The sequence below is a fragment of the Xyrauchen texanus genome, chromosome 47 (assembly GCF_025860055.1).
Source record: "Xyrauchen texanus isolate HMW12.3.18 chromosome 47, RBS_HiC_50CHRs, whole genome shotgun sequence".
NCBI lineage: Eukaryota > Metazoa > Chordata > Actinopteri > Cypriniformes > Catostomidae > Xyrauchen > Xyrauchen texanus.
In genome coordinates this window covers 2,662,161-2,676,175 of record NC_068322.1, presented here as the reverse complement: position 1 = coordinate 2,676,175, position 14,015 = coordinate 2,662,161, and the positions used below count along the sequence as shown (strand labels likewise).

The 14,015-nt window shown below is 39.9% G+C and overlaps 1 protein-coding gene across 1 annotated transcript in view; it reads left to right on the top strand.

Moving 5' to 3' along the window:
- Positions 1 to 1,380: 1,380 nt before the first annotated feature.
- Positions 1,381 to 14,015, top strand: part of LOC127639281 (conserved oligomeric Golgi complex subunit 5-like) — a 107,426-nt gene continuing 94,791 nt past the window's right edge. Inside the window, exons 1-6 of the mRNA XM_052121209.1 lie at positions 1,381 to 1,432; positions 1,653 to 1,792; positions 3,659 to 3,716; positions 5,812 to 5,866; positions 6,370 to 6,439; positions 9,741 to 9,861. Coding sequence (XP_051977169.1) covers positions 1,384 to 1,432; positions 1,653 to 1,792; positions 3,659 to 3,716; positions 5,812 to 5,866; positions 6,370 to 6,439; positions 9,741 to 9,861 — 493 coding nt within the window. The 5' untranslated portion in view covers positions 1,381 to 1,383. The remainder of the gene's footprint in view (positions 1,433 to 1,652; positions 1,793 to 3,658; positions 3,717 to 5,811; positions 5,867 to 6,369; positions 6,440 to 9,740; positions 9,862 to 14,015) is intronic.

Genomic DNA, 14,015 nt, shown 5'->3' with positions numbered 1-14,015 from the left:
TTAAATAAACAACTCCTTATTAAACATTATTCCGTTTCTAGCAAGTTCAAATAATAACAACATTTTCTAAACCGTAAACACCCCGTTAAATTGGACAAAAAGAGAATGTTTACAAACTGCGCTCGCGTCATGAATTTCACATGTGAGCCGGAAAGGAAGAAACTTCCGGGTTTCGTTCAGTGGGTGTGTTTAACCTTTGAACTCAATTCTAAAAGATACGCGATGTTTATTTAAGTACAATTATTTTGTGATTAATTAATTTGTAAACATGCACAGACTCCCTTGAAAATCTTTATTTGTATAATAAATAATAAATAAATTTATTTTAGTAAATAAATAAATAAAATAAAAAAAACACACACACACACACACACACACACACACACACAAACACACATTTTTATTTTATTTTTTTGGATTATCACAACAAGAAAGCAACAACATTGCACAAAAAATAATAATGCATCTAAATCAGTGTCAGATTTAAAAATAAAACACTCTCAGGACCTTAGAGGACAAAAATGTCTACGTCAAAAAACTGACATAAAAATATTATATATTAATATTATTTTCCACTTTCACTCTTATTTCTTTCTACTCTCATTTTTTTAACCAACATCAGTCCTCATCATAACTACCAAACATTCATTAATTTTCAGGATTTTAACCCTTTTAATGTCAGTTTGTTTACATAATGCCACTGTTGTTTTTAGCCAGACACACACACACACACACACACATTTCTCAAAACCACATATAAAACACACTCTGCATCCATACAAACACACTCGCACAAGTTTAGCTGCAACATTTATTCAATTGGCCTGCAGTGCTCTATAATACAGCAAACCGAAAATAGGATAAAAGCATGTATTTGCTCCATAGGCTAAACATGAGAAAATGGTGCTTTCTGGTGGAAAATATTAATTTTGAAGCCAGGGCTCCAGAATGAATTCACATAATTAATGATTGTATGCTTTAATGGCACTGGGATCAAATATTGCTGTTTTAATGGTTATAATGGGGTGATTTTTGTCCTGAAGGTCCTAAGTGTAACTATTTTGTGTACACTGTTTATTATATATGAGGCTGATATATCAAAAATTCCCCGCAAAATACACACCTTTGGCTAAATATATGCCGTTGGAATTAACACACCCAAACTGATCGAAAAAAATAAATAAAACGAAAAAGATAAAAACGTCCCGAAGGTCGCACAAGGCTTAAATCAAAATTACAATAAAAACTGCGCGTCCGAGAATTGATCAAGGATGTGGCCAGGCAACGTCAGCACAACTAATTAATATTAATGAGACACTCCTCCACCATTGGCTGCCCATTCACACAGCGACGCACGAATTATTCGTCACTGATGAAGTGGCAATGATGGAGGCGAATGCGGAATCAACAGCGAATTCACTTCTAAAAGATGGTAATTCACTTTTAACATATATTTTCATCTTGATTTCTATCTACGCGTGTGATTTTACGGTGGGCAGGCAGATTAATCCTCCTGATTGATTTTTAGCTGCAACAATAGCACAGTATCACAGGACTAGTATGTATGATTAGTCGCTGTTTATAATGTAGGTGGATCTCTTAATGTGTTCAACAGTCATGTGTTTTATATATGTTCATCTAACTCCTTCCAGAGTGCTATACTGATTTTCTTAAAGAGGAATTTGATGTAAAGACATACACAGCTCAAGCTATTCATCATGCAGTCATTGCAGAGCAGCTGGCAAAGCTGGCAGAGGGCATCAGTCAGCTGGACAAAGAGTTGCACTGTCAGGTGAGTTATTTCTGTCAAAAACAGCCATTAGACTGGGTCTGTTTGTAGGCAAGATTCTCAGCAAACTATTTTATTTTAACCTGTATTACTCTTTTAGGGTTTACCATCTGTATGCACTAAATATTCTATTCGTTCTATATCAAAGCAGCGTATAAAAGGGTGCATATGTCTTGTAAACTTACAATAGTTGTAATCATTAATTAGAATATCTCTAAGCGTCAGGCTGATTTAAAGGGATAGCTCACCCGATAATGTAAATTCCCCCATCATTTACTCACCCTCATGCCATCCCAGATGTGTATGACTTTCTTTCTTCTGCAGAACACAAATTAAGATTTTTAGAACAATATTTCAGCTCTGTAAGTCAGCAATGCAAATGAGTAGTGGCCAGAACTTTAAAGCTCAGAAAAGCACATAAAGGTAGCTTAAAAGCAATCCATATGACTTCAGCGGTTGAATCCATGTCTTCAGAAGTCTATATGATAGATGTTGGTGAGAAACGGATACATATTTAAGTCCTTTTGTACTGTAAATATCTCACTTTCACAATATTGATCTGTTTCTCACACACCTATGATATCACTAAAAGCCCTGACACACCAAGCCAAACGTCAGCCAATGTCGGGCTGTCGGTGAGCGTCTGTCGGGCGAGTTTTTGCGGTATGTTCCGCACCGTCGGCTGAAGTCGGTCTCCGTTGACTTTCTTTCGGCCGATTGAGCATGTTGAATCGGCAGCAGAGCTCGTCGGTGAGTCGGATCATTCTGATTGGCTGCGAACCAGTGCACACGAAAAAAGACAAAAGCGACGAAGCAAGCAAACGACATAGTCAAGAGAGGGAACACACAGAACGCTGTTCTCATTTCTTCGCATTTTTCATTCCAATACGCAAGTATTTTCAAACGACATGGCGGTCTGGAACGAGGCAAGTGAAGACGAATTAATCGGCATGATTCAGGAGAGGCCAGCTCTGTAACTAGCACTTCCGGTTTCCCGTTTTGAGTAATGAATACAGACTACTGCCACCTGCTGGTACGGAAAGTAATTTCCTCTCATGCAGGTGCTAGTTGGCCGTCGGTTGTCGTCTTTGCGGTGTGTTCAAGAGCAACTTTTTGACCCAGACGCATGCGACGTGAGCCGACCCCACAGACTGCTTTAGTGGGCGCTAGTTCTTTGATGTCAGTTTGGTGTGTCACGGTCTTAACACATGGATTTAACCACTTTTATGCTGCTTTTATGTGCTTTTTAGAGATTAAAAATTCTGGTCACCATTCACTTGCATTGTATGGACCAACAGAGCTGAGATATTCTAAAAATCTTCGCTTGTGTTCTGCAGAAGAAAGAAAGTCATACACATCTGGGATGGTACAAGGGTGAAGATATGATGAGATAATTAACATTTTTGAGTTAACTGTCCCTTTAACAAATGAAACTATTGCATGTAATTACAAAACAGATGCATGTGATTACTGCGACACTAGCACCGCTGAACAGAATTGCAAAAATAAAAATGTTTTCGAAACAGCGAACCCCTCGTCTGCTGTTGTTCGAACTGTCAGTTAGTCCCGCCCCCAAACTTATGTCATCAGTTGAGTAACGTTGTTGGGATGGGTCTAAGCAGATCGCTCTAAACAAACACAGGAGTTTTACAGTGCCACAGAGACAAAGCCTTCACCGTTTTCGAGAAAATGAACCTCTGAATGACTTGCAGTTGTCTCTGCATATTTAGCTGGGATGGAAGTATTTTAACACTGAAAAAGTGACATACTTAAGCTTTAAAAGCTGCCAATGATGCATAAAACGCAGAGATGTTATTATGAAATATTTAGCATCTAATCTTTGATGTATTATTTTGTTTATGATGACAGGTTGTGGCCAGACATGAGGATCTATTGGCTCAGGCTACAGGCATTGAGTCTCTTGAAGGTAAGGTTTCATTGCGCATCAGCTGCATGAAGTTTATATGTTTGACATGGTGGAAAACAAATCCCAGGTTAATCCATATTTAACCCTCCTATTGCATTCGGGTGTCATTTTTGACTCTAGAGAGGTAAATCTAAATATAAAGGTTTTATAAATGCCATATAAAACACACCATTCCATCTTTTGCATTTGCGGGTCAATTATGACCCGGGCATTAACTGTGGCTTTACATTTGAAAATATTCAGATTTCTTTGTACATCTATGAATGACATATTTCTTAAAAAATACTTTACTTACAGTAGCCTCTTTCCCATGCTCTCACACACATTTTGTTGTCTCCTGATGGGACTGCGTCTTGTTTACAAACATCGTTCGAGCTGTAAAGTTGTTTAAATCATCATTTTCGTCATTTTAAGGTTTGTTGACATTGCATCGTCATGGCAACAATGTTGTATAATTGGTTATAACTTTACACAGAAAAGGTTAGTGAGGTCATCACGCTAAAATCATGATTACAATGCATATTGTTTACGTTTTGTTGCTATACTTTTGATACAGTGAGTATTTTAACGTTCAAAAATTGACCCCATTGACTTTCATTGTAAGTGCCTCACTGTAACCTCGATTTTTGCCTATTTTAAAGATAAGGAGGGACAAGTCAAAACACTTTTGTGGTAATCAATATTATGCAACAAATACTGTCAATTAAGCTTAACTTGTATTGAACCCGGAATATTCTTTTTAAAAGACAAACTACATAATAACATTTATAATTATCTGTTAGCATGCTAATATATCTATATATACACACACACACACACACACACACACACACACACACATTTACATTGATGCATTTGGCAGATGCTTTTATCCAAAGTGACTTACAGTGCACTTATTACAGGGACAATCCCCCCGGAGCAACCTGGAGTTAAGTGTCTTGCTCATGGACACAATGGTGGTGGCTGTGGGGATTGAACCAGTGACCTTCTGATTACCAGATTACCAGTAATGTGCTTAAGATCACTACACCACCACCACTCCACACAGGTGCATCTAAAATAAATTCAGTATTATAATACATTTATAATACAGAAATGTCGACCTTTTGAAAAGTATGTTCATTTATGCACTGAATACTTCAGGGCTCCTTATGCACAAGTTCAATGCGGTGTGGCATGGAGGCAATCAGCCTGTGGCACTGCTGAGGTTTATGGAAGCCCAGGTTGCTTTGATCGTGGCCTTCAGCTCGTCTGTATTGTTGCGTCTGGTTTCTCTCATTTTCCTCTTGACAATGCTCCATAGATTCTCTATGGGGTTCAGGCCAGGTGAGTTGGCTGGCCAATCAAGCACAGTAATACCATGGACAGCAAACCAGTTACTAGTGGTTTAGGCACAGTGGGCAGGTGCCAAGTCTGGCTGGGAAAGGAAATCAGCATCTCCATAAAGCTCAAGTGCTCTAAAATGTCCCGGTAGATGGCTGCGTTAACTCTCGACTTGAGGAAACTCAGTGGACTAACACCAGCAGATGACATGACCCCCCCAAATCATCACTGAATGTGGAAACTTCACACTGGACTACAAGCAGCTTGGATTCTGTGCCTCTCCACTCTTCCTCCAGACGTTGGGACCTTGATTTCCAAATGAAATGCCAAATTTACTTGCATCTGAAAAGAGGACTTTAGACCACTGAGTAATAATTATTTGCAGTAATTCATGCAATAGGAGCTCCGACCAAGTATGGACTGCATAAACTAACATACTTTTCAGAAGGTCGACATTTCTGTATTCTAAATACTTTTGAGATATTAAAATGGATGAACATTTAAGAACTTAAAAACCATATGGTTTTAGATGAACCATTGCGTTATGAATGGTTTATAAGCTTAAATTCCACCTGGTAAAAATTGACCCGCTAATGCAAAAGGTGTACGCACATTCTGAATGCAACAGGATGGTCTGAATAATTGTCATACAGATGCAAATGTACATGCAATTTCACAGCTCCCCAGCAGGGGGATCTAATGCCACAGCCATCATACTTCCAAAGTGTTTGGGATCCATCATAGGAATTGTGATTTTTCTGTTCTCACGCAGGTGTCTTACAAATGATGCAGACCAGGATTGCAGCTCTGCAGAGTGCTGTGGACAGGTGAATAACTCCAATAAAGGCTTTAAAATGCCCTTGTTTTTGATTAAGGGTTGAGACTGAAAACAGACACAGGAACTGAAATGGTACTGACATCACAGTCATGCTCCGTTACTGTTGTCCCCTTGATCTGAGCACTCATTCACAGTTTGATCCGGAGAAAGGCTTCCTGCAATTCATGAGCATTTGTTAAATGTTTGCTACTTACAACATTTACATTTATGCATTTGGCAGACACTTTTATCCAAAGTGACTTACAGAGCCCTCATTACAGGGACAATCCCCCCGGAGCAACCTGGAGTTAAGTGTTTTACTCAAGGACACAATAGTGGTGGCTGTGGGGATCAAACCAGCAACCTTCTGATTACCATTTCTGTGCTTTAGCCCACTACGCCACCACCACTCCTTACGACAATCTATTGGTTAATTACTTGATGCTTTTTTATTTATTTACAATGCTGAAGAATTTCTGATAAGTGTTCTTTTTAATTGTGTTGCTTACTCAGGATAAGGACCAAAATCGCGGACCCTTACAATAGGATTGTGGGACGGACAGCCCAGCTGGCACGCTTACAGGTGATTACTGCTACGTAAAGCTATCTCATATCTTTCAAGCTCTGGATATTCCTGCAGAGACAAAGAGATTGGCTGTCTGCAGAACTATTACTTCTTGATTGTCTTACTTTACAAACACGGTGCACTTTTATTCAGGGACTTGATTTACATGTTTATTGGCTCGACATCTGATCTAGTATCAGCCCGCCTTTACGCTTGTTTGCAGTCAAGCCAGATTTTGTAACACAACCGAGATGGAAATAATAAACGCACACAGACAAAATCATTCTGGCAGAATAGATGTTTTTGATATTGATTTATGACACCCGGCTGTCACTTCTAAACAAACCAAGCTACATTGCTTTTCAGAGTGAAATTAATATAACCTTGGATTGCACACAATGACAGTTCATTGTAAGGTACAAAAAGCACCTTAAAAGTCGTTTGACATGTGTGCTAGTCTTCTGAAATCCTAAAATAGCTTTAAAGTTAAGTCTTTATTCACTAATAATCGTGCCCTCCCTAGCTCTTAAATCCATTAAGAATAACTATTGCACAGTCAAGCCATGCATGTTGCATTTATGTTGAGATCCAAGTTGCCATCGTCTCCACAAAGTGCATTTGTTGTGTAATAATTCCTGTTCACAATCTCTATTATCTGAAGGTTGCATTAAGGCTTTCCTGGCAAGAAAAACGCAGCTTTAACCTTGTTCACATCCTGCGCCAGGTTCGCATGATGTCATCATAAGTAAAGCTTCAAGCCTGCGGAAAGAAATCAATAAAAGTCAATCTGGCCCGGAACGGATGGTTCCCTCTCATTCCATCAGACACTTGTGAATACTAGTGGCCCGCACAACATGTCCTGTGGATTTACAGGATCTTCCGGCACTGTTTCAAGTGGCTTTAGGGAATTGTTATTAAATATGAATGAAATACAGTCATGGAAAGGTCACGGTTGTTATGAAATGCTCTTTTTGCTCTCAAAACCTTTTTGTTTTCATGTGTGGCCGTATTGTAGTGTAAAAACACATCTTTACATTTGTTTATCTTAAAAGCAGCAACATTATAAACGATGTAGTGATTCGATTGTGACATTGTTTTAATGCAGTCGTGGTTAATACATTTTTAAGGAAAAATTAGATAGTTGTCTCAAGGTCTCATTAGGTCTCAAGGTGCGATAATTAATTCAGCGGAACAGCACGACAAGTGTAGTCCGATTCCCAAATGAATGACTCTTATGAACCAGTTCTTTTGAATCTACTGCTTGAAACATGCAGTGCAACCAGTGTAATTTTGATGCCCGTGTATTTTACGGTTCACTCCCGTTTATATACTAAACTTCTGGAACTATTAAAGTCTACTGTAGTAACTACAAAAGACCACATGACGACTTAAAGTTCATTAAGATTGACCCTTTCCATGAGCAGTAATTAACACATGTAGAGACAAAACACCATCAGTGTAAGACATGTGCCTCTAAAATAGTGCAACAAGCATTTACTAATCCACATCAGATATAACACAGAACACCCCAATGCACATAACTTATATTAAAAATAAGAACATCATTATTATAATGTATAATCATGCAGGAACTTTTGAGAATGCCGTCTGTTTTTCGCCGTAATTAAAAAATATATGTAAATAAATATATATACATGTATATATAAAGCATTTAACCATACAATTACATGCATTTTCTCGTTAAATATGTTATTAATGCAGTAACACTTAATTAAGGTTGCATTTATTAACATTAGTAAATGCATTGAATATCATGAACGATAAATGTTTGACAGCATTCATTAATCTTACATAGAAAATACAATTGTTCATATTAGTTCATAGTGCATTAACTGATGTTTACAAATACAACTTTTAATCAAAAAAATGTATTTGTATATATTGAAATTATCTTTATGCTTAAGTAATGCATTTAAGTAATTACTTAAATGCTTAAGTACTGTTGATTGTTAGTTAATCATTTTTTAACTATTTTACCGTTAAAATTACTGACATTTTTACAGTGTAGGCCGTTAAACAAACTAGTGTGCACGTTGGCAAAATGAAAACCCTTCATGCACAGCAATACGCTCATAACTACCAAAAAGCAACTTCCTACGACAAACAAATAGCACTTCTCTAAAAATAGTTTCAGAAAATAATATTTTTTTTTTACCAGGGATGCAACGATGTATCGGCCAAACATCGGTATCGGCCGTTATTCGCCTTGTTGACTGACATCGGCCTATCGGCAAATACGATGTCATTCACCGATGGCAGTGGCCGATGTTTATCTGTTTATATGTCTTTGTTATTTGCGGTCGACTTGGACAACAGTGGCCTACACAGCTGCAGTTTCGGAGAAGAACCAACAGGTGGTGCTATAATACCACCTACAGCCACTAGCTGGACACGACACTGGCATGACGTAAGAGGGCAACGGATGCCGTGCACACGTGTGGTTTGTTTTCAAATAAGTGCAAGAAAATGCTGGTGGCGTGGGAGTATTTTACTGTCTGGTCTGTGATTTAGTGAAAAATTCTGCAGTATAGCAGGTGTATAGCAGGCTAAAAAAGGTTCTTGAAAAGGCTCCGGTATCGGCCATATTGTTATTTTAAACATCGGTATCAGCCCAGAATTTCACAATCGGTGCATCCCTATTTTTTTTACATTCTTTCAACGTTAAAATGACTGACTTTTTTATGGTGTACATTTATTTTTTATTACTGTAAAACCATGTGTGGAGCGGAGGGGGGCGGGGCCGGGTCGGAATATCGCGCGCCTGGTCCCCAATCGGCCTGATGAGGCGCGTGAGGGATAAAGGTGGCCGGTGACGATGGTTCGAGAGAGAGAGAATTACGGGTATGTCCGTCATGTGTGTGTGTGTGTGTGTGTGTGTGTGTGTATTGATGTTTGTGTGTTTTGAGTTTAATTAAATTATCATTTATGTTGACAAGCCGGTTCTCGCCTCCGCCTCCCCGTGTTTCGGCACCAATTCTGCACAGTTAAGGTTGGGCAAGGAAGAGGTTCTCTCTCTCTCTCGTACCATCGTCACCGGCCGCCTTTATTCCGACCCGGCCCCGCGCCCCTCTGCTCCACACCATGATTAGACTTCCTTCAAACAGTGTAAGAAGCTTTTAGAATACAAAAATAAAAGTGGTGGCTAAAACAATAAAAATGCATTTGTTTGTTTTTTTTGTAGGAACTGGAGTAATTGTGGTATTTTGATGGAAACTTGGAGATTTGACTGTATCATTGCTTTGTACAGTCTTCATGTCATTGTATTTATACTTTAAAGAACATCTAATTTTTCGGTCAGGTGGCGTGTGACCTGTTGAGAAGAATCATCCGCATTCTGTACCTGAGCAAACGACTGCACGGGCAACTACAGGGGGGCAGCAGAGAGATCACCAAAGCTGCCCAGAGCCTCAACGAACTGGGTGAGTGACCCATCACGACCAATGTCCTCTTCACCGTCCCTAATGTCCTAAAAAATATTCAATCACAATAAAACCACTTGGCACGAGTGGCGGCACTTGTGTTTATCGGGTCATATCACTTTCACGATCAGAATGCAAACTTGTTTTGTAGGCATGGAGGATATTTTCCCTTATGATTTTGGTGTCCAATCCTTTCAAAATGCTGTTTTATGGTACTAAAGGCAATATTTTTGTCAAGTGCAATGGCATCTTCCATTAGTTTCAGTTCAATGTAGCCTAAATGTTGTGCTGAGTTTGCAGTGCAGGTGCGAGAACTGTCATTGTCTGGCCTGCTTTGGAGATATTTTAGGTTGTGCGCCGTAAAAACCCTCTTGATTAATATCTGACCTGAATAGAGTTCACTTTAGTGCCGATAGTGACCAGAGTACATTATATCAATCTCACACAGCTTAAAGTCAACTTTAAAATGGAAATCCACCCCATTTACTTTCCCAAAACATATTTCAGGTCCTATTGTGAAGATTCTTCAGTACAAGTTACTGCAAAGAAAAACATGTCTTTGAAGTCAGAATGTAAGAACTTCCTCGTTTGTGACATCACAATGCCCTATTATTTCTCAACCCCTCCGCTACAACCATCTGTTACTCTTCACATTCCAATCAATTCCCAGTTGATACAATCATGTCCCACCCCTACATTTTCTTACGTAGTATATTTGGCAACACTTTACTTTTATTTTAAATATATGTCTCATTATTCTGACTCCATAAAAAATAGAGTGCATACACTTCCATGTTGACTTTAAGGGTGCTGAACTAAATGTCGCCCTGTAATTTATAAGCACACCAACAACTGTCTGGAATTCATGCGGTTGTGAATGTTATCTGAAAAACAAAACTTGTTTTTGGTTTTGAGTTTTAATGGCTGTAATATCCGATATATATCGACCCATACTCTGTGACCCCAGTGTTATATTTGCTCAGGTGTCTTACGGACCAATAAACAGCACATTGCAAATTCATTGTGCTCTTTATTTTTCCCCCAAGCTGTAAGTAATACAGTAAACAAGTCTTCATTATTATGTCACAGGCCCTGTAGGATAGATTCCAGTGAATATCAGCGAGGTACTTTTCCAAGCTTTGTATTTGCATATTGTTTTCAAGTAAAGCTAAATGAATGTAGGCGTGCGGTAGTTTCCCGTTGTGCAAATGGAAGGCATACTGATTTTCATGTTTACCAATTGCATATTTATAAGCTGTGACCAGAAACACCAAGTATTCCTGTCTGTTTCTAATTATTCATTCTCACCTACAGTAGACGCACATACATATATATTGTTCTGTTCCAAAAATAGGGGTACTACCAATGTAAGGGCTGTTTCAAAATGTACTTAAATTTCATTAAAGTTCAAACAAAACACAATTCACTCTATTTATCTAAATTTAATAATGTCACCTCTGAAACTGTGATATCTATAATGTCTTATGGTGCGTTCACATACAACGCAAATACAATTTTCGCCTTGCATTGTTCACGCGAGTTTGACTGCTGGATTATAAATGTGTGTTTAATGTAAATGTGGTTCTCAGCAGGAAACCGGTTGAGTACGTACTCCGGGTAGGGAAGGAGGTATTGCCCCAAGTGAAGGAGTTTAAGTACCTCGGGGTCTTGTTCACGAGTGAGGGGACAATGGAGCGGGAGGTTGGCCGGAGTATCGGGGCAGCGGGGGCGGTATTGCACTCGCTCTATCGCACCGTTGTCACGAAAAGAGCTGAGCCGGAAGGCAAAGCTCTCGATCTACCGGTCAATTTTTGTTCCTACCCTCACCTATGGTCATGAAGGCTGGGTCATGACCGAAAGAACTAGGTCGCGAGTACAAGCGGCCAAAATGGGCTTCCTCAGAAGGGTGGCGGGCTTCTCCCTTAGAGATAGGGTGAGGAGCTCAGTCATCCGTGAGGAGCTCGGAGTAGAGCCGCTGCTCCTTTGCGTCAGTTGAGGTGGTTTGGGCATCTGGTAAGGATGCCCCCTGGCCGCCTCCCTAGGGTGGTGTTTCAGGCACGTCCAGCTAGGAGGAGGCCTCGGGGAAGACCCAGGACTAGGTGGAGAGATTACATCTCCACACTGGCCTGGGAACGCCTCGGGGTCCCCCAGTCAGTGCTGGTTAATGTGGCTCGGGATAGGGAAGTTTGGGGCCCCCTGCTGGATTAGCTGCCCCCGCGACCCGACTTTGGATAAGCGGTTGAAAATGGATGGATGGATGTTTAAACTTGCGTTTGCGCGACTATCGCGAACCCGCAAGTTTTCCCCCTTCTCTTCCGGAAAAGGACAGGAGGAGGGGCTTCTATGACTTGGGTTCATAGTAAAGCACAACCAATAGCTGGAATCAAGTAGACGCGCATATTTTCAGAACTTACCAGGTAGTCCAACTTCCTCGCTGACTTTACTCCAAGCCACGTCTTTTTTTTGTTCGGTCTCTGTACATGTATGACGTATACAATTCCAGTTCCTACAAAAACATTTGTAATACATTTTTACAGATTTCTTCTGCTACTATGTCAGTATGTCAGTGACATCCGTACAATCGCAATGCTGATAGGCTTTCGCGACAATGCGTCATGCGGATTTATACGCGTATGAAGGGATTTCATGTGTTCAAGTCCACATTGCATTGACTTTGCATGTAATCGCGCCACGCGAAATGCTCGCTTCACATTGTATGTGAACGCACCATTACAGTGATCATTGTGTAATGTCACATTACAGAAGTGAAATGGGTAGTGAATGGTATTTCATGTTGTCGTGTATCAAAAAAGTGTTTCATCCCAGCTTTTTGTGTTTTTATGCTAATTAGAATATCGTCTAGTTAGCTTAGCAACATGCTAACATCAAAATGGATTGAAATTAATTCTGAGTGCAATCTCCCGTGCATTTTATGTGAGAGTTGCTGCTTTTGGTAGTTAACAGTGCTCTGCTGTGCTAATGAGCTGCTATTTAGGATGCTGCCTTGGTAACGTCCACACCAAGCTTGTTTTTGCTACGTGGAATGGCGTTTTCCTCCACCGACAACGTGGACTTTCAAAAACGCTCTCCATTACCGCATAGTTTGTAAAACGGTGCCATTAGGAAACTGAAAACTGAGTGTTCAAACTTGGATAACTGCAGACATGACTAGAAGCCTCAGCAGTAGAGCACAAGGCAGCACACTCGGTTTTGGAAAAGATCTGTAGGCCTATAGTTCTTTTGACACGTTAAGATTCAGTAAAATGTTTTCCACATCCATTGAATTATTTATCTTGTCAAAGTGAGAGTCATGTTTGGGTTTGCCTCACACAGCTAATGGATTACAGAGACATCTCTGCATTAGTGTCAACGTCAAAGACAAGACAATTAGATTGCACTAAGAGCACCTTTCCTTTTCACGAAATGCTCGGCTTTAATGCCTGCCCCGCCACCTTTTAAGGCATAACATTAACCGCTCGAATCTGATTTGGTGTCATTACCTGTGTGTGCACCTCTCTTCGCTCATTGGCATTCAGTGTGAAAACTGTCCAACACATTTTTCCATTAGGCAACCGTGAATGTGTCAGAATCGTCTACATGCTGCCACAACCAAACACTGCTGTATGTAGAACGGCAGGAAAGCTTTTGGGCTGCCTCTAGGTTTTGACAGAATATTTGATGGTTCTTGCCTGATCACATTTGTCTTCCAGATGAAGGAGAATGCAGCTTTAAAACCGTCGAAGCAATTAAATGTCTCTCTTTGTTTTGAAGTCTAGTGCACACTGTCCTCAGACGCTGTTATATGAAACCGAGAAGAGGTGCAGTTGGACTCCAGAGTTTATGGAACCACTGATAGCATCATGTTATTGGATTGTAAACTAGGCAATCAGTAAATGATAATGGATTTTTTTATGTTTTAATGGGCAAAATGCTTTCCGGTTTACCATTTGTCATAACTGCATTATGTGCCAATGTAGGGCTGGTTGGATGGGCGGTGTATGCTATGCAACTGTATAAGTTTGTCAAGTGCTTGATGTTTTGCCATACCATTTATCCTGTGGTAGATGTATTTGTGCCACTATCAGTGGGCAGGACTTCTTAACATTATAAATACTTGAGAAACATGGAGCAATACAGAGCAAGCAAGTCAAGAT